Below are 19981 nucleotides of genomic sequence, written 5' to 3' on the forward strand. Positions count from 1 at the left end.
ACATCAGCACACACGCACTCAGAGCTCACACACACATACACACACACACACACTCACACACACACACACACTCACACACACACAAACACACACACACACACACACACACAAACACACATAAACACACAAACATCAGCGCACACGCACTCAGAGCTCACACACACATACACACATGCACACACATACATCACACACACACACACACACACACACACACACACACACACACACACACACACAGTCAACGCTGCTGTTCTAATATATACTATTGATTCCACTACTCACTTTATACGTGTAAATCCAGTCCATTATTACTATGCATACTACCTCTTCTATTACTTCTACTACTTGTTATTTTTGACTCCTCTTTCAGTGTTATTATTGATTCATGTGCCCATGGGGAGGCGCACAATTGGCCCAGTGTCGTCCAGGGTAGGGGGAGGAAATGGCCGGCAGGGATGTAGCTCAGTTGGTAGAGCATGGCGTTTGCAACGCCAGGGTTGTGGGTTCAATTCCCACGGGGGGCCAGTATGAAAAATAAAATAATGTATGTACTCACTAACTGTAAAGTCGCTCTGGATAAGAGCGTCTGCTAAATGACTAAAAAATTTTAAAAAAAAAAAGTGTTGAGGGAGCGAGCACATAAGCATTTCGCTGCACCTTTTATACCTGCTGCAAACTGTGTATGTGACGAATACATTTTCTTAACTCTTATTTTTCTTAAAATTGCATTGTTGGTTAAGGGCTTGTAAGTAAGCATTTCACGGTAAGGTCTACACCTGTTGTATTCGACACGTGACAATCAAAATGTGATTTGATTTTGATTTTGATTAAATACATATAACTGACATACTTGGGCCTTCATTTAGGGTTGTCCACATTGCAACACACATTTTAAGTAATTATTGGTCTATTACACTAATTATTTATTCATTTATGCAAAATCAATGCAGTCAGAGAGGAAGAGGCATAATGAGAGGATTTACACCGCCCCAAATCTGTCCTTGGGAGATAAGCCCTTTTTTTGTATGGAGGTCTATGAGAGTGTGTCGAATAACATTGCTTATTTGATGAAATAGAAGTTTCGTAATGTTTAGACTGTTACAAATGTACTGATATAACCGGATGCATGTGGCATTCTGCCAACTTTGAAACCCCCCCAGGTGAGTTGTGCCTGTTGTTCAGAGTAGATCTACCCTGCTGCCCTCTCATTGGCTAGAATGGTCCCACCTGATCTCGCCTGCCTTCCATCGTTGAGGACATGTATTTCCATTGTTAGAGCAGTAACTCTAATAGCTTGTCAATATAATAGATAATCGTTGATGCAGTTCCTTCCATTGAAATAAATGGCGGCCATTTTGAATATAAACCTGGGACTGATTATAGACATAATCTATGATGACTCTATCTAAAAACCTCCCCTTGTTCTGTGTGAAATTTAGTCTAGAATCAGATTAGAGCACACCGTAAGGAGTATAATGACACCAAGATGTTGTCTGACTGTATCCTGTACCGTTCACAGATCATATACTGTAGGTCTAAAAGGGGTCTAAAATAGCCACTTTCATCTACATTTGTGAGACACATGTAAAAAGCAAATCAAACATAATTCATCACAATGAAGTTTCTATGTGAGAATTGCCTGAACAGTCTGAGATACCCTAAATATTTTCGGCCTGTCCTGGCATGGAATCGACTTTGAGCTCCAGCCAATCATAATAGCTGTAAGGCAAAGTGTATTTTGTTCACCCTCTCTAGAAGTATAATTATTGGTTGTCCACATTACTCGAATCCAGAGTCATATTTAATACGGCTCCGTTCGAATCTTATTCTGGTTGTTCTAGATATACAATCTACTGAACATAGGGCATACGTTTTTTTCTGCTCTCTTCTGAATGGCCCATCGTAACACCATTCATTGGTTACATCACTCAATATTACACTGTCACATAAGAGAAGAAATTAGGGTTCTGTAACTCGCACACTCTGTGGTATTGACATCATGACGGCGTAATTTGATTTGCATTTCATCAATGATTTTATTTGTTTGGCTTTCAAGCCAGCATAATCGTAAGTATATGTTTAGCCTACTTTATTGGCTAGCTAGCTAGAACGTTACTTGTTCAGCTACTAGTCTCGAGGTATAATAACACATTAATATTATGGATATTGTTTTGCATTATAATTACATCCTATTTTCAACTCCTTTTTTACAGGTTCGGACAAGACCCACAGACTGGATACGTTAATGCTGGCTGAACTGAACAGTGCGTTCTATTTACCAACGCTACTGTAGCTAGTTCATTAGCCAGCTAAGCTAGCTAGCTAGCTTGCCAGTCAACACACTTTTGGCTAGTTTTTTTTATTACTCTGTGATATTCCCCACATTCCTATTTATATCTTTTTTGCCGACTTAAATAAAATAATGTCATGCCCATGCAGATCAGCGGCGAGATTGTTCATAACTTCTCAAAAAGGTAAGCATATTTTGCTCGCTAACTTGCTGGCTAGCTAGCTAGTCTTCTAGCCAGCCAGTTTGCAAGTTGCACTATCATGGAATTCTATCCCATGCAGTCATATAATGTTCAGTGCCACATTGTAACAAATAATGAATATGAGGTGTTGAGAAAAGCAACTAATGTGAAAAGGGGTAACATGGTTGTTTTGCAAAGTTGGAACCTGTAACAGCTACCAGCTAGCCTTGTAGCTAAAGCTAGCTAAACTGATGGTAACTTGACCTACAATGTTGTTACACAAGAAAGAACCCTGCAGTGGTGGTGCATGCAGTACAGTTAGTTATTTATCCAAAGATTTTGTCAACATTTTCATGTTATGAATAAATCTATGTTTTGGGGAGCTTTCAGGGACATGCCCCCTTATGCATTCATATTTGACACTTATGAAGAAATATAGGTGTTTTTATATAGGTGTTTTTATCTATTGATCAGTAATATGCTCAATGTTTGCATTGCTGATTTAGAAAATGTACATTAACAGTATGTCAATTGATTGAATCTGCTTGTACTTTCACAGGTATCTCTAACACCAGAGTCCAGTTATTTTCTATTAGCAGACTAGGAACACCTGAAATCCGATTAAGCAGAAGAGTTCCTGTGAGATCCTTCTCCAAATCATCTGTATATTTTTCATCAAAAGACATCAAAGATGGCTCCGGCGATGGAGGAAAGGTATGTCAAAATCAATCCTTATTAATCTGTTGTTACTATTAATAAGACATTATAATGTCACACATGCTTATGATGACAAGTCTTACAATGCATGGCAATCACATCATAATGCATTATACCTGTTGGCCATATGTAAAGTTCATTGAATGTTATGATATCTTCATGACTTCCTCCATGGTGAATGATCTAGTCCCAGCAGTAGCTACAGTACATACTCTACATCCTCTGCTCTTCCACTCTTGACAGAAATCAGTTGGTGATGCGGGAAGTGGGAAAAGAGGAGGCTCCGGTGGCTCCGGGAAAGGAGGCAGCCAGCTACGCTGTCCCAAGTGTGGAGACGCCTGCACACATGTAGAAACCTTTGTGTGTAAGTGTTTTACTTTTCTTTGCATATTTGAAAAGAGAGGAGAGGAATTGTGTACGGTCAAGCTTGGCGCAGGAGCCAATCTCAAGTATGAGAAAGTTAATGTTCAATAAAAGTGCTTTGAAACAAGCAGCAAACTTTTTGCCTGGTCCCAGATCTGTTTGTGCTGTATGGCCAACTCCTATATGGTCGTTGTTATGCCAAAGATACGCCAATTGACCATAGGAGTAGGCAAGACAGCACAAACAGATTGGGAACCCATGCTAGCAAACTGTGCAGTGACCCTGACACTCACGTTCTTTTAATTTATTTTAATTTATTTAACATATGGTTCTTTAACATGGGTACCAGTCTGAATGACATGCACAACATGTGGAAGGGACAGCATTTAAGAGAATATGGTGTTGCCCTAGCTTTCAACTGACCTGTTTTACCTAGTATCTACTGGCTCAGTGCAGCTCACACATCTATAGGGAATGCCAGACTACTGGGCAACTGCTGTCAAACATATTGCGTGTTACTAACAAATAAAGTCCTTATGTAACAAATGGGTCACAGTCACAGACCAGCTAAAAGTAACACAGATCTAGTTTGTGTGCTTATGCCCCAACTAGCAATATCATGATCCGGCTTAGTTGGTGCCATAACATACTTCCCCCCCCTCCCTCTCCCTAGCTTCAACCCGCTTTGTGAAATGTGAGAAATGTCATCACTTCTTTGTGGTGCTGTCAGAGACCGACTCCAACAAGCGTCTCAATAAGGAGCAGGGAGCAGCCAACGAGGCCGTCAAACTGGCCTTCCAGCAGAAACCTCCCCTCCTCCTAAAAAGGTACAGTAGACAGGTCTTACAATGCATTATACCTGCAGGCTTTAAGTAAAGTGTTAAGATGTGGAACAACAAGAACGGGATTCATTGTGGCCTAGGATGGTCTAGTGGTCTAAGCCGTTGCCTGCGGTGCACACATACCGCTGCAGCGTGGGTTTTTATTTATTGTATCTATATTTAACTTTACTGGTCCTACACTCACACATTACCAGGTAGTAGATTCTAACACATCTCACACAGTTTCGGAGTATAATAATTAGTCACTACTAAGAAAGTACTAATCATACTTAAAACAAGAACATTTCACAACTATTTTTAAGGGTGGAACATTTAGTCATTACTTTTAACCTGTATATATTTTAATTTCTATATCAAACCCTTCTAGCTACTCTCTGTCCTCTTGCAATGTCCCAACACATGCACTTTTTGTGTCTGTCAGAGAATGTGTGGTTCAGTCATCCATGTTAAGTTATAGCTTACCGAGCTTTGTAACATCCGCCACACCACTGAAAGTAGAACAAGCAGAGATTGTACCAAAAAAGCCCCAAAGAGGGACGTGTGTGTATGAACAGTCTGCAGAACTTGTTGGTAACATTTTACTTAAGGCATTACTTACAGTCTGGGATTCAAACCACAACAATGCGGTAACCCCACCACTTTTTTATCGTTGGAGGATGAGGCTGGAGAAATGTAACCACACTCAAATTCAAACATTAATTTAAAAGTTCAAAAATGTATATACAAATCAATGATAGCCCCTTTAAAGCCTGTAGATATAATGCTTTATAACTTGTTATTGGCTTGTATGAGCCTTTATAATTCATGTCTTATTATAAGGCTTATAATATGTTTTGTCGCTGTATGTTGAACATTTTCAAATGACCCAAAATGGCTGTTATTTTTTATAAGATGATGATAATGTGACATTGTAAGGAGGATCATTAATACTTATATGTATTGTAATGCATTATAACTGCATCATGCATTATGCTTTATGTAAAGTGTTAACAAATTGTCTTTCAGATCTATGCCTACCTGGATAAGTACGTTGTTGGCCAGTCCTATGCAAAGAAGGTGCTGGCGGTGGCTGTTTACAACCACTACAAGCGCATCTACAATAACCTTCCGGGAGCGGGCACCAAGCCACAGGCGGAGGTAGAGAAGCAGGCCTCCCTGACTCCACGAGGTTGGTACCGTCCCTGTCTGTTTCTGTATCTCATTTGTCTGAAATGGCCTTCTCCCTTCCTCGCAAATTATTTCTTCCATCTGCACCTATGTGAATGAACTTGACAGGTGAAAGGTACTATTGAGTAGCTATCTTATGTCTTCAAATCAGTGCAGAAGAAGAAGAGGAGATGAGAGGAAGCGACTTTATACTATCGAGGTGCGTCCTAAGTGTAGTGGCAGTTAATTGTTTTACTGTGCACCTTGAAATGTGACAGCATGCCATTCACTCAGGTTAACAAAATGCATTAGCCCATGTGCAATGTAAAACAGAATCATAGCTGAATGGAATGGAATGAATGGTATGATAAACTGTTCTCTTTGGCATGTGTACAATGGCTTTTAAAGGCTAAAATAAAACGCCGTCTCTTGAAGTCCTCCCTCATCCATTGATTTAAAGTAACTACCCAGTGTTTCCAGATTTCTATGAAATATGACCAATAATTAATTACAATATGAGTGAAATAGTTTTCCTTCACAAAAATGGTAGTAAAGTATGTTTTTTTGGTGTGGGCGTAACCCAACAACAGAATGGCGTATACCGGTCATAAATTTTTTCATTTGGGTAGACCGCTGATTGGCCAGCTTGATGACATCATCCTCTATAAGGAAATAGCAAGCATTTTTAAATGGTCTGTTTGAGATACAAGTTTGAGGTGGTTACTTTTAAGTGTTATTTCTCCAATTTATGCTTTGGCCACAAATACGAATATAGGATGAGTAAACAACATTATTTGGGTATGAGTGAATAGAATATTAACTTTTAAAAGTGAGCTTTTCACTGGACAGTTACTTTAAGGTTTTCCCAGTTTGAACAGGACTTTGGGCTAATGGCATTTTCCAGTGCCTCATGGTAACGGTAGTGATAATGTCAGATGACAACTTTCACCCTCGTTCTGTGGAGCTAGAGAAGACGAGAGGATGAACACATATTGACAAGTAAGTGGTAACTCGTACAGAATATCAGTTACATACAGCCAGGGGCTTTCAGCACTTCTCTCACCAAAATGTTCTCTAGCTCGCTAATAGTCTCTTTCCCAGCTCATCACTTTTCAGTTTCAATCAACTAATAGTCCGGTTGTACAAATGCCAAAATTCTCCTCACCCTGCATCCTCTCCCCCACGTCCTCTCCCCCACGTCCTCTCCCCCACCATCCTCTCCCCCACGTCCTCTCCCCACCGTCCTCTCCCCCACGTCCTCTCCCCCACGTCCTCTCCCCCACCATCCTCTCCCCCACGTCCTCTCCCCACCGTCCTCTCCCCCACGTCCTCTCCCCCACGTCCTCTCCCCCACGTCCTCTCCCCCACCATCCTCTCCCCACCGTCCTCTCCCCACCGTCCTCTCCCCCACCGTCCTCTCCACACCGTCCTCTCCCCCACCGTCCTCACCCCCCACCGTCCTCACCCCCCACCATCCTCTCCCCACCATCCTCTCCCCCACCATCCTCTCCCCCACCGTCCTCTCCCCCACCGTCCTCTCCCCACCGTCCTCTCCCCCACCGTCCTCTCCCCCACCGTCCTCTCCCCACCGTTCTCTCCCCCCACCGTCCTCTCCCCCACTGTCCTCTCCCCACCGTTCTCTCCCCCACCGTCCTCTCCCCACCGTCCTCTCCCCCACCGTCCTCTCCCCCACCGTTCTCTCCCCCACCGTCCTCTCCCCCCACCGTCCTCTCCCCACCGTTCTCTCCCCCACCGTCCTCTCCCCACCGTCCTCTCCCCACCGTTCTCTCCCCCACCGTCCCCTAACTGGAACTGCTGTATCAGGTAACATGGACAGTATGTATGCCTGCCTGAGAGTTGCACAACAAGCAGAAGTGACATAATAAGAATATTGGGCAAAGTGCATGTTCCCTCTCTCAGACATGTCCAGTAAGTGAGACAGACACACAGACGGACAGAGACAGACAGACATACAGACAGACAAAGAAAATCAGACAGAAATACAGACAGACAGACAGTGGCCTGGTAACCTTGTTATTAGTCATACACATGGTATCTATATCTCTCCACACAGTAACGAAACACTGTGCCTTAGTCCAATATTTATTCACTCTCACAGTATATACAGTAGCTGAACCTAGTGAACAATTTATTTATAGAATAGACTTGGACACAGGACAAACATTTTGTTATAGAACAACGTCAATATAAGGTTGCATTTTCTCAGCAGGGGATAATACATATAACTGGAAATGTGTGTCCTGCTGCTTATCTGTAGAGGTTCGGTAGTGTTGTGTCATCATCAGAAAACCCTTGAGGTCAAGGGTTATCCCTTTTTCACAGGTTTTGGTGGAGTAGGGTGAAGTTGCCTCTAGACCCTGATCTTGGATCAGTTTAGCATTTTTCCACTAAGGATCGGGGGTGGGTAAGCTGATCCTAGATCTGTACCTAGGGGAAACTTTACCCCGGAGAGGTTCTGGCCTGCGTGGCTTGCTTGTTGTGGGTCCTGCTGTGGCTGAGCCGATCCTGGAGCCACACACCCATCCACAGACGCTGCAAATCATATGGTTTGTGTCCCAAATGACACCCTTATTCCCTATATAGTGCACTACGTTCCTAGCTGACCTCTCTCTCTCTTCTCTCTTTTTGTCCCACCTCCTCTCTCTCTCCGCCCCCTCCCTCTCCATTCCCTCCTTTTCTTTACCTCCTCTCTGTCTGTTCTTTCAGAGCTGCTGCAGATCTCCGGGATCAGTCCCCATGGCAACGCGCTGGGTGCATCAGTGCAGCAGCAAAGCCAGCAGCCTGCCCAGGAGAAGAGGGGGGGCGAGGTGCTCGACTCTCACCACACCAACATCAAACTGGAGAAGAGCAACATCGTGCTGCTGGGACCCACCGGATCAGGTGAGCAGATGAAACTCCTTTGGAAGGATGGGAGCAGGTGCCAATCTGTAAGGGAAATCATTTTCTATTATAGTGTACTACTTTTGATCAGAGTCTCCTATGTCCCTCTGTGATTAAACAGTTTGTCATTGAGTCAGCTCTTCAATTGGCCCTACACTGTTATAAGGCCTGCGAAGGGTAGTAATGACATACAGTAGCAGATGTCATAAATGCTCATGAGTGTGGATGGAAACTGACTTTACACAGTTATGACACTGACACTAAGAGTTGCGCCAAGTGCCTGAATTCACCCTGCACTGTCATGAGCCCTGCATAAGGTGACACAATTATGGCATTACAGCTGGTATTACTGTCACGCTTTCTGACATGACTCTAAAGTCAATTGCTATATGCTAACATCTACTTTTACAACCATGTATGCCATCTGTTTCGTAGTCGTACGTAGTCTTTTACGAGTTCCCAAGAGGGGTCAAACAAAACACATACAAAATAAGTTGTAATAGGATTGTTGGCTTTGACATCTGTATTACAGGAAACTAAAAGTGCATTAAAGGAATAATACACTCAAAGGCATCATCATGACAGTTTTTGCTTTGTACTGAAAGTGCTCAGCAGACTTGACTACTGACATGCACAATTTGTTGGGATTGCGTTAACACTAGTAAACAATTGCGCTAACGCTAGTTAGCAACTTCCTTCAAACTGCACGCAGAGACATAAAAATGGTGACTCTAGGGAATTAGATAAAATCCTGAAGTATCCCTTTAACACAAAGGTTTTTTTGTGTAGTATTCCTTTAAACAAAAGTTGTAAAATGGATGCTTTGGTATTTCCTATTTCCTGACATTGATTGACATCCATATTGCAGGTAAAACCCTCTTGGCCCAGACTCTTGCTAGGTGTCTGGATGTGCCCTTCGCTATCTGCGACTGCACCACGCTAACCCAGGCAGGCTATGTGGGCGAAGACATTGAGTCTGTGGTGGCCAAGCTCCTCCAAGACGCCAACAACTCTGTTGAGAAAGCACAACAAGGTATAGTATAATGTGTTACTTACTTGCTTGTGAATGTGAATGCCTGTGGTTGTGTATGAAATGTGACGTCAGTACGACTATATTATCAAGTATTGTACTTGTAGCACATCAACTTCAGTCCATGTACTAAATAATAAAATAATAATAATAATATGCCATTTAGCAGACGCTTTTATCCAAAGCGACTTACAGTCATGCGTGCATACATTTTTGTGTATGGGTGGTCCCGGGGATCGAACCCACTACCCTGGCGTTACAAGCGGCGTGCTGAGCTACAGAGGACAACACTACTAAGTGTTGGTTGAGTTTTGATGGTGAATTATTTAATTGGATAAAGAAAAGCTTATGAAACGTGCCATCTGTCTGACTATCTTATCAAGGACTGTACTTGTAGCAGATACATTTCCCTAAATACCCTAAGAGGGGATGTTTTTCAAAGTAAATAACTGAATTAAAGGCACAGTAGGCAACCTTTTGGGTGACCTGACCAAATTCACATAGAAATGTGAGTTCTAGATCAGTTATCCTCATTGACAGTATGTCTGAGAAGCGGTAGATCAGTGCTATGTGCGCTATTTTTCTATGCTTCCCGTTCTCAAGTTTCGTTTTTGCTTGTTTTACTTTCAGTTTTACTTTCGGTCTTCAAACATCTGAAAAAACTATATTTTTAGTTATTGAAAATACATTTCACAGTAGTTTAGACGGTACAATGAAGCTCTACACTATTCAATACTTATTTTAGCAACCAGGAAATGGCGCAGCGATTTCTTCCTATTGTACCTTTAAAGATATAGTGACAGTGTAGGCCCAAGTCTTTCATGACTGCTGTGCAACATATATTTTGTTATTTCTCTATCATCACTGCACGGTGACTACACAAGGTGAAGCCAAAGATTCTTCTGTGGTAAAAATGTTGATATACTGTATGCTAACTCTATGCTCTGAACGGTGATTGGTTCTCGGTCTCTTCACTGATTGGTCCTCACAGGCATCGTGTTCCTGGATGAGGTGGATAAGATTGGCAGTGTGCCCGGAATCCACCAGTTACGAGACGTGGGGGGTGAGGGAGTACAGCAGGTCAGTGTATACTGTGTATAGATAGATATCATAGTAGACTATTTATAGATATGTAGTATGTAGATCTGTCACTGTCAGGCGGTAAAGTCCTGCCATGAACACTGTTTGCCCTGTCAGTTATAAAACCTGTATATTCTGGTTTCATAACAGATTTCCTTGACCTTTCACTGCAAGTCTGTGAAAAACACACTTGTTGATCTCCCATAAGGATTACAACATGGGACCATACATACCTGTTACAGTGGTTTCCCATCCAAACTTTACTTGCTGATACTTCTTTAATTGTCTATTTGGAAAGCTCCCGTGTCTTATAACCTTCAGTGGCTAGTTGCCCGTGAAACTCAGACAGTTAAATCCAAAGCTAAAAAAAAAAATTTTTTGCACCATGTGATAAATTCCCTCATTACCCTTCTACCATCTTGGCTGTTGCCTCTCTAGAACATATTTGCTCTAGACGCGTGTTTGATCACCCAGAAATGGCTAGGGCAAAGATGTTCCAGCACGAGGAGAGGTAATGAGGGAATTTCTCTGGGGTAGTGTACATTGTGTGTGTCTCATAATGTCCTCCGTTTGGTGGTCATTTGGTAGGGTCTACTCAAACTCCTGGAGGGCACTATCATCAACGTCCCCGAGAAGAACTCCAGGAAGCTGAGAGGAGAGACTGTCCAGGTGGACACCACCAACATCCTGTTTGTGGCCTCCGGTGCCTTCAACGGCCTGGACCGGATCATCAGCATGAGGAAGTGTGAAAAGGTGAACATTTCAATGTCAAATCTTTTATTCCAAATTGTATTTCAATTTTATTTCAATTTTTTTTATAACTACCTTTTTCGTGAGGGAATTTCTTGTGGAGTGGTTCATACAATAAAAAACAGCACACAAATAACAAACAGTCAATACAGAACGAAACTAGGCTGCCGTCCCTGTGTGGCTCTGGCCAAATGTACTATACTAGACTAGATAGGGAGGCAAACATTTCAGACAGACCCTTGATTTTGTGGCAAGGTTGCATTTGTAAGTGCAAGGGTTTTAGTGTTACCATAAGTGATATTGCATTGAATCCAAAAAAAATTCTCACCCATCTACACACAATACCCCACAATGACAAAGTGAAAACATGTTTTTAGAAATTGTTGCACATTAATTGAAAATGGAATACAGAAATATCTCTAATTTATATAAGTATTCACAACCCTGAGTCAATACTTTGTAGAAGCGCCTTTTGCAGCGATTATAGCTGTGAGTCTTTCTGGGTAAGTCTAAGAGCTTTCCACACTTGGATTGTGCAACATTTGCCCATTATTATTTTCAAAATTCAATCACCGTTTCTTTTTTATCCTGAAAAACTCCCCAGTCTTTAATGATTACAAGCATACATAATTAGGTTAGTGTTGTGGAGTAACTACAATGTTGTTGATCCATCACAGCCATTAAACTCTGTAACTCATGGTAAAATCCCATAGCAGTTTCCTTCCTCTCCAGCAACTGAGTTAGGAAGGACACCTGTATCTTTGTAGTGACTGGGTGTATTGATACACCATCCAAAGTGTAATTAATAACTTCACCATGCTCAAAGGGATATTCAATGTCTGCTTTATTTATTTTCACCAATAGGTGCCCTTCGTTGCGAGGCCTTGGCAAACCTCCCTGGTCTTTGTGGTTGAATCTGTGTATAAAATTCACTTACAGATATTTGTATGTGTTGGGTACAGAGATAAGGTAGTCATTCAAAAATCATGTTAAACCAGCGTTTCCCAAACTTGGTCCTGGGGACCCCAAGGGGTGCTTGTTTTGGTTTTTGCCCTAACACTACACAGCTGATTCAAATAATGAACTCATCATCATGCTTTGATTATTTCAATCAGCTGTGTAGTGCTAGGGCAAAAAAACAAAATGTGCACCCCTTCAATAAGGTCTCGAGAAGTGAATTTAAACACAGATTCAACACTATTATTGCACACAGAGTGAGTCCATGCAATTTATGTGACATGTTAAGCAAAGTTTTACTCCTGAACTTATACTGAACAAAAATATAAATGCAACATGCAACAATTTCAACGATTTTACTGAGTTACAGTTCAAATAAGGAAATCAGTCAATTGAAATAAATCCATTAGGATGTAATCTATAGATTTCACATGACTGGGCAGGGGCGCTGACATGGGTGAGCCTGAGAGGGTATAGGCCCACCCACTTGGGAGCCAGGTCATCCCACTGGGGAGCCAGGCCCAGCCAATCAGAATGAGTTTTTCCCCACAAATGGGCTTTATTACAGATGGAAATACTCCTCCGTTTCATCAGCTGTCCAGGTGGCTGGTGTCAGACGATCCCGCAGGTGAAGAAGCTGGATGTGGAGGTCCTGGGCTAGCGTGGTTACGTGGTCTGCGGTTGTGAGGCCGGTTGGAAGTACTGCAAAATTCTCTAAAACGATGTTGGAGGCAGCTTATGGTAGAGAAATGAACATTCAATTCTCTGGCAACAGCTCTTGTGGACATTCCTGCAGTCAGTATGCCAATTGCACGCGCCATCAAAACATGAAACAGCTGTGGCATTGTGTTGTGTGACAAAACTGCACATTTTAGAGTGGCCTTTTATTGTCCCCAGCACAAGGTGCACCTGTTTAATGATCATGCTGTTTAATCAGCTTCTTCATATGCCACCTGTCAGGTGGATAGATTATCTTGGCAAAGGAGAAATGCTCATTAACAGGGATGTAAACAAATTTGTGCACAAAATCTGAGAGAAATAAGCTTTTTGTGCGTATGGAAAATGTCTGGGATCTTTTATTTCAGCTCATGAAACATTACATTTACATTTAGCAGACGCTCTTATCCAGAGCGACTTACATTATTTTATTTTTCAAACCACCTGTGGGAATCAAACCCACAACCCTGGCGTTGCAAACGTCATGCTCTATCAACTGAGCTACATCCCTGCCGGCCATTCCCTCCCCTACCCTGGGCCAATTGCGCACCGCCCCATGGGTCTCCCGGTCACGGCCGACTACGACAGAGCCTGGATTCGAACCAGGATCTCTAGTGGCACAGCTAGCACTGCCTTAGACCACTGCGCCACTCAGGAGAGTACCATGGGACCAACCCTTACATGTTGCATTAATATTTTTGTTCAGTATATTTAGGCTTGCCATAACAAAGGGGTTGAATACTTATTGACTCAAGACATTTAAGCTTTTCATATTTTATTAATTAGTAAAAATTCAGATAAAAATCATTCCACTTTGACATTATAGGGTGTTGTGTGTAGGCCAGTAACCCAAAAAACTTAAATGTAATCAATTTTAAATTCAGGCTGTAACACAACAAAATGTGGAAAAAGTAAAGGGGGTGTGAATACTTTCTGAATGCACTGTATCTACATGACATTACAAGGTTGTTGTGGAAAACTCGATCCAAAGATTAGGCAGAGACTAATTTATAATTATACATTAGTCAGTCTTTAATACATACGAGCAGCTGCAAGGTAGATCCCTCTCTGATCGCAGTCAGGGAAGGAGCTCCAAGAGTAAATGGTTACATGTCCCTTATATAGTAGGAGGTGATAATACAATCATATTGTTACACAACTGTTATTTATACAAGCAACAGTTCCAGAACACAATGGCCTTGTTTTAGAGTGCAGACTAAACAGGGAGTCTATGAAATGCATAACATCACAGTCCAACACAGAACATATCCCTTGAGAAGTTACAAGAGCTCACCCCAAATTCTGCCACAAGGTAAATGAGAAGAACTGCAGTTGTGTTTACAACGTTCTCAACCTGATACAGTCCAGTCACTGTGGGACAAATCCTAATGAAATTGGTCTGCGTAAAAATTGACTTTAAAGCACGGGCCTATCTCAAGTTAGGATGCAGCCTTTGGTCAGAAAAGACTGCAAATGTGGGTGGGATTGGGAAGGTTCAGGTGGGGTCAAGAGGACTTGGGTATTCGGAGCAGCTTCACTTGTGTGTATATAAGATGAAAAGAAATGAGACATCAAATAGACAATGCAACATAACTACAAAATCAGCCTATAGTAGCAGAACTGTCTCTCTGTAACTGCATCCCTCCCCCTCTCTGCAGTATCTGGGCTTCGGCACACCGTCCAGTATGGGCCAGGGGCGTCGGGCAGCTGCGGCCGCAGACCTGGCCAACAGCAGCGGAGCGGAGATGGACGCTCGTGCTGGAGATCGAGGAGAAGGACCGGCTCCTGAAGCATGTGGAGGCCCGGGACCTCATCGAGTTTGGGATGATCCCCGAGTTCGTGGGGCGCCTGCCTGTGGTGGTGCCCCTGCACAGCCTAGACGAGGAGACCCTGGTTAGGATCCTGACAGAGCCACGCAATGCTGTCATACCCCAGTACCAGGCCCTGTTCAGCATGGACAAGGTGGGGACTCATTATTGTTATTATTAGTGGTGGTAGTAGTAGTGGTAGTGGTAGTTGAAGTATTGGTGTTACAGGTGGTGGTGGTAGTAGTAGTAGTAGTAGTAGTAGTAGTAGTAGTAGTAGTAGTAGTAGTAGTAGTAGCAGTAGTGGGGTTAGTGGTGGTGGTGGTGGTAGTAGTAATAGTCGTAGTAGTAGTCGGTCCCTTCAGGATTTTGCGATTCTGTACATAAAACAGTCATCGGAATATTATTGCATAAAACTGACGATCACCACACTACAAAAAGAGGGCTCGCAATTTCAACGAATCACCCCGCAAAATAAAGCATTTATGCCTGCAAATATCACAACAAATGTTGTGTATTTATCTGTGTGTGGATGTGCACACACTAGTGTCTGTGTATATACCTCTGTGGGTTCTGATGTCTTTGCGTGTGCCTTCCAAAAAAGTTGTGATTATTTCATGAACACTTGTATTACCTCAATCTCATTCCAGTGTGAACTGAACGTAACTCCAGATGCCTTGAGAGCCATCGCCAGGTTGGCTTTGGAAAGGAAGACCGGTGCTCGTGGGCTAAGGTCCATTATGGTAAGTACCTCAATAAATATTTTGAAATGTACATTAATGTAATGTATATATTGTGATTTACATTTTGAAATGAAATGTAATGTAATTTTTGGACATGCATTTTGAAATGTATGTCTTAAACCTTTGAGGGTTGTGAGTAATATTCCTTCTCTCGTCTTTTTAAGGAAAAATTACTTCTTGAACCCATGTTTGAAGTGCCACACTCAGACATCATGGCTGTTGAGCTGAACAAAGACGTAGTCCAAGGGAAATCAGTGCCTGTGTATGTAAAGTAAGTATTCATAATTACCTGAGACTCAACTCGGTTGGGGACAATACAGTTTTAAAGTGGATAAGTAACAGTCGTCAAAATGGAAACCTTACTGGAGACCTCCTAGTCATTTTTGGAGGCATGAAGCAGAAGTAGCTAGCAAAGGACAGCAGGAGCGGTAGCTAACTAACGTAAATAATCCTAGTGAGGTAGTTAGCCAACTTGTTAGCTAATGTACATACTCTCTGCTAGAAACCAGATTGCTGCTTAATGCCTCCAAAACGCCCATGACAATTCTCCAATAATAATAATACATTTGGACGTGTGACACATCCACTTTAATAGCGTATGGCAAAATTCTATATGGTGTGGTTTCACACCAATTTAATTGAAAATACAGTATTTTACCATTACTTTTCATTTATTTGCAGCAGAATTTAATCACTTTTTATTTGTGCCTCCAGAGCAGCTGCTAAGGAGTCTGTTGAGGAGGAGTATGACTCTGGGATAGAGGAGGAGAGCTGGCCAAGGCAGGCGGATGTAGCCAACAACTAACTAACAGATGCTGCTGTCACCTCACAAACTCAGTGCAAAATGGAACTTCAGAAATTGCCATCATTCCGATTGAATAAGCTATGGGTTTTTACAAAGACCATTATTGTAACTTCAAATGTAATTATGTCATCTGAATTACATCAATGTTGATCATGATGATGTAGGTTATACGGTTTCATACATCGGAAGAAGTTTGTTCCCATATTGGTGCAAAGGTTTAAGAATGAACATTTACTAAGTATTCTCCACCCATCTTTCCCAGAGAGAGAGAAAGGGAGAGAAAACATTCATCTGTTTAAATGTAAAGATACTTTAGTTTTTTTGGTTTTAACCACCATGTCCCTTTGATGTAATTTAGGAAGCCATTTTGTTTCTTCACAACTCTCTGATGACAAGGTCAGCCAGGTCATAGAAACCAGCATTCTTTACAGAACAGGTATTTATAGTCAAAATGTTAACTTTTTCAAAAAAGGTCTGTTTTGCTGCTCTGTGGTGGATTTGAAATATCCAACACTGGAATTCCTAGTATACTGTATGGACAGTTAGTATGCCATGTATGAGATTAAACGTGGAAGATATCTGGGCTCGAGATGGGGGGCTTGAATTGATCCCAACCAGCTTTGATAATGTGAGATTTTCAACACATTTTCCCATTGTGGTTTTTTGACGTTTCTTTATGGAACAATTTAGAACTACCTACGTCTGTAACGAAGCCATGACATCACTGGTGTTTTTGAATGGAAACATACTAGTCTTTAGAAATGCATTGTCTGATTTGCTCAACACTGTACACTTAGAAACTGTTCATTCAATGCAGTTTCTTTAAAAGAAGCTGGGCTTTTTTTGTACACTTTATATACAGATATATAACGTTTTGAAATCTCAGACAGTAAGGGCCTAGAATCTAGATAATTTGCTCAATTCCACTTTAACCCCTAGGCACCTGTGTAGATCTCAGAAGATTTGATAGGTGTTAGCAATATGGTAACAGCTTAATCTTTCTCTTATGGGTTTCTGTGATGTTGGTTACACCCATCCAAACCTTTCAAATCTACACAAGTACATAGGAGCTTTAGCTAGGGGCTTATGTTGCATTCATAACCAAGTGGGAATGTAATAATTACCAGTTGTGAAGTCGTAAATACCAGTTGGATGCATTCACATGCTTTGAACTCGTTGAGAAACGCTGATTGGCTAATGGCCAACAAGCTGCGTCAAGCATAAACTAAAAGTACAGCTATCATGCTTGTAAACAAATGATTTGTTCAAAAACATATTCATAGATTATTTATAAATAATGTTTTGCTGCATGTAACTGCCTAAAATGCTGTTATCGAGGTAATTTCCTTAGTGGGTGACGTCAGAGGTCAGCATGTGGGGGAAGTTGGAGCTCAGGGATGATAGACGACTTTCCCACTAGTAATTACCAGTTGGAGGGGCGTTCAAGTAGATTTTGTATGTGGTAAATACCACCTTCCCACTTGGTTATGAACACAGCAGAAGGTCTCGGTTTAGAATTGGGAAATTTTGTGATGTACAGTGCAGCAGAACTGATGCCATCTGTGTGGCAGCAACCCTATTTTGCTCAGAATAGTTGTGAACCTATGTAAATGTGAGACTTTAATAAATATATTAATCACTTAAGAGTGTTCAGAGGTTATTTGATGAACTCCAGTTGTCCAGTGTTCTTCAGTCCTGGAGGGTTTATTTAGTCCCAGCCACCCAAAAACATGCACCCACATCAGTTTTTATAGGCTGCGTTCACACAGGCAGCCCAATCTTGATATGTTGCAAATTAGTGGAAAAAGTGAAAGTAAAGTAAAGTCTGAGTAAATATTTATATTATTAGATATATATTTATATTAGTTATAAAAACAAATGTCACAACAATGATCTATGAGCAGTAGAGGAACTTCTCTCTCTCTCTCTCTCTCTCTCTCTCTCAATTCAATTTAATTCAATTTAAGGGGCTTTATTGGCATGGGAAACATATGTTTACATTGCCAAAGCAAGTGAAATAGATAATAAACCAAAGTGAAATAAACAATTAAAAAACAGTAAACATTACACTCACAAAAGTTCCAAAAGAATAAAGACATTTCAAATGTCATATTATGTCTATATACAGTGTTATATTGATGTGAAAAAAAAGTACAAAAGGGAAAATAAAAAAACATAAATATGGGTTGTATTTACAATGGTGTTTGTTCTTCACTGGTTGCCCTTTTCTTGTGGCAACAGGTCACAAATATTGCTGCTGTGATTGATCACTGTGGTATTTCACACAATAGATATGGTAGTTTATCAAAATTGGATTTGTTTTCGAATTCTTTGTGGGTCTGTGTAGTCTGAGGGAAATATGTGTCTCTAATATGGTCATACGTTTGGCAGGAGGTTAGGAAGTGCAGCTCAGTTTCCACCTCATTTTGTGGGCGGTGTGCACATAGCCTGGCTGCCTACGGTGGCCTTTGCTCAATAGCAAGGCTATGCTCACTGTACATAGTCAAGCCTTCCTTAATTTGGGGTCAGTCACAGTGGTCAGGTATTCTGCCACTGTGTACTCTCTGTTTAGGGCCAAATAGCATTCTAGTTTGCTCTGTTTTTTTTGTTAATTTATTCCAATGTGTCAAGTAACTATCTTTTTTTCTCATGATTTGGTTGGGTCTAATTGTGTTGCTGTCCTGGTCTAAAGTGTCTTCCTTTCCTCGTCACCTTTCTTTCTCTTTTCTTTCCTATGCACTGACCTGACAGAATGGAATGGTTATTATATAGCTCAATGATTAAACTGTCTCATTTCTTTAGATCATAGAAGTCTGTTCTCCAAATTAGTAGAGGAGAAGAGGCAATTGTGCGGCAGGACTGATGCCAGTGACAGAAAACTCTGAATCGTTGCGAAGGACTTCTAAAAAAGCATTTCACTGTAGTCTACACCCGTTGTATTCGGCGTATGTGACAAATAGAATTTGATTTGATTTGAGGAGAGGTACCCACATCCCAATTGGGATGCACCCGGTCTTTCGTTCGTTAGAAACACGGATATACGTAGTACTATATCCGGTGTGTGACGTCACATTTTAAACATGGACGCCCCAAGCTTTCAACAACAGTGTCGTTAGCTAGCTAAATAGATTAGAAAACAACCGAGTTTATATATTATTTTCCACGGTATCACGCCTCTTGAAAATGGATAAACCAACGTTCCAGTCTACGTTGGGAGGACGGCAGCAGCCCGTTTCTAACACCGGAGGTCCCGAGACGTTTTACCCGAGATCGGGACCTCCATATCTCGGACCGCCGCCGATACAACCACAACCAGTATGTGAAACCTCGTTTCAAAGTAACATGCCGAGTTCAAGTAACGTTGCTGGAGCATTTTGGCCCAGTCAAAACCCTTCCCAATATCTTCCTCCACCGCAACAAGCCCCAGTTAGCGACCAGAGATTCCCTCAAAGTCAAGAGTGGACTCCACCTCCACCCGTGTCAGGATATGGCAGTCAACCTTATGGTTTCAGACCCCCCATTCCACAACCACCGCCTAGATTTGAAGGCTATGGACCACCTCATATATCATCCCCGGGATATGGTTTTGATCCGTCGATACCGCCGCCGCCCCTCAACAACCCGGGACTCAGTCAGTTCCCTTCCATGTCT

General features: G+C 41.8%; 1 protein-coding gene across 1 annotated transcript; it reads left to right on the top strand.

The window, feature by feature from the left end:
* Positions 1–1746: 1746 nt before the first annotated feature.
* LOC121582976 (ATP-dependent Clp protease ATP-binding subunit clpX-like, mitochondrial) lies at positions 1747–17211 on the top strand. Its single transcript, XM_041899171.2, is given in 16 exon segments — positions 1747–2070; positions 2217–2477; positions 3034–3188; positions 3435–3555; positions 4228–4362; positions 4365–4381; positions 5402–5564; positions 8270–8443; positions 9312–9476; positions 10465–10553; positions 11142–11306; positions 14636–14734; positions 14736–14939; positions 15433–15525; positions 15690–15796; positions 16240–17211. Coding segments are annotated over 15 exon segments (1830 nt in total). The 5' UTR covers positions 1747–2070; positions 2217–2425; the 3' UTR covers positions 16331–17211.
* Positions 17212–19981: the final 2770 nt, after the last annotated feature.

This window comes from Coregonus clupeaformis, chromosome 30 (genome assembly GCF_020615455.1).
Source record: "Coregonus clupeaformis isolate EN_2021a chromosome 30, ASM2061545v1, whole genome shotgun sequence".
NCBI lineage: Eukaryota > Metazoa > Chordata > Actinopteri > Salmoniformes > Salmonidae > Coregonus > Coregonus clupeaformis.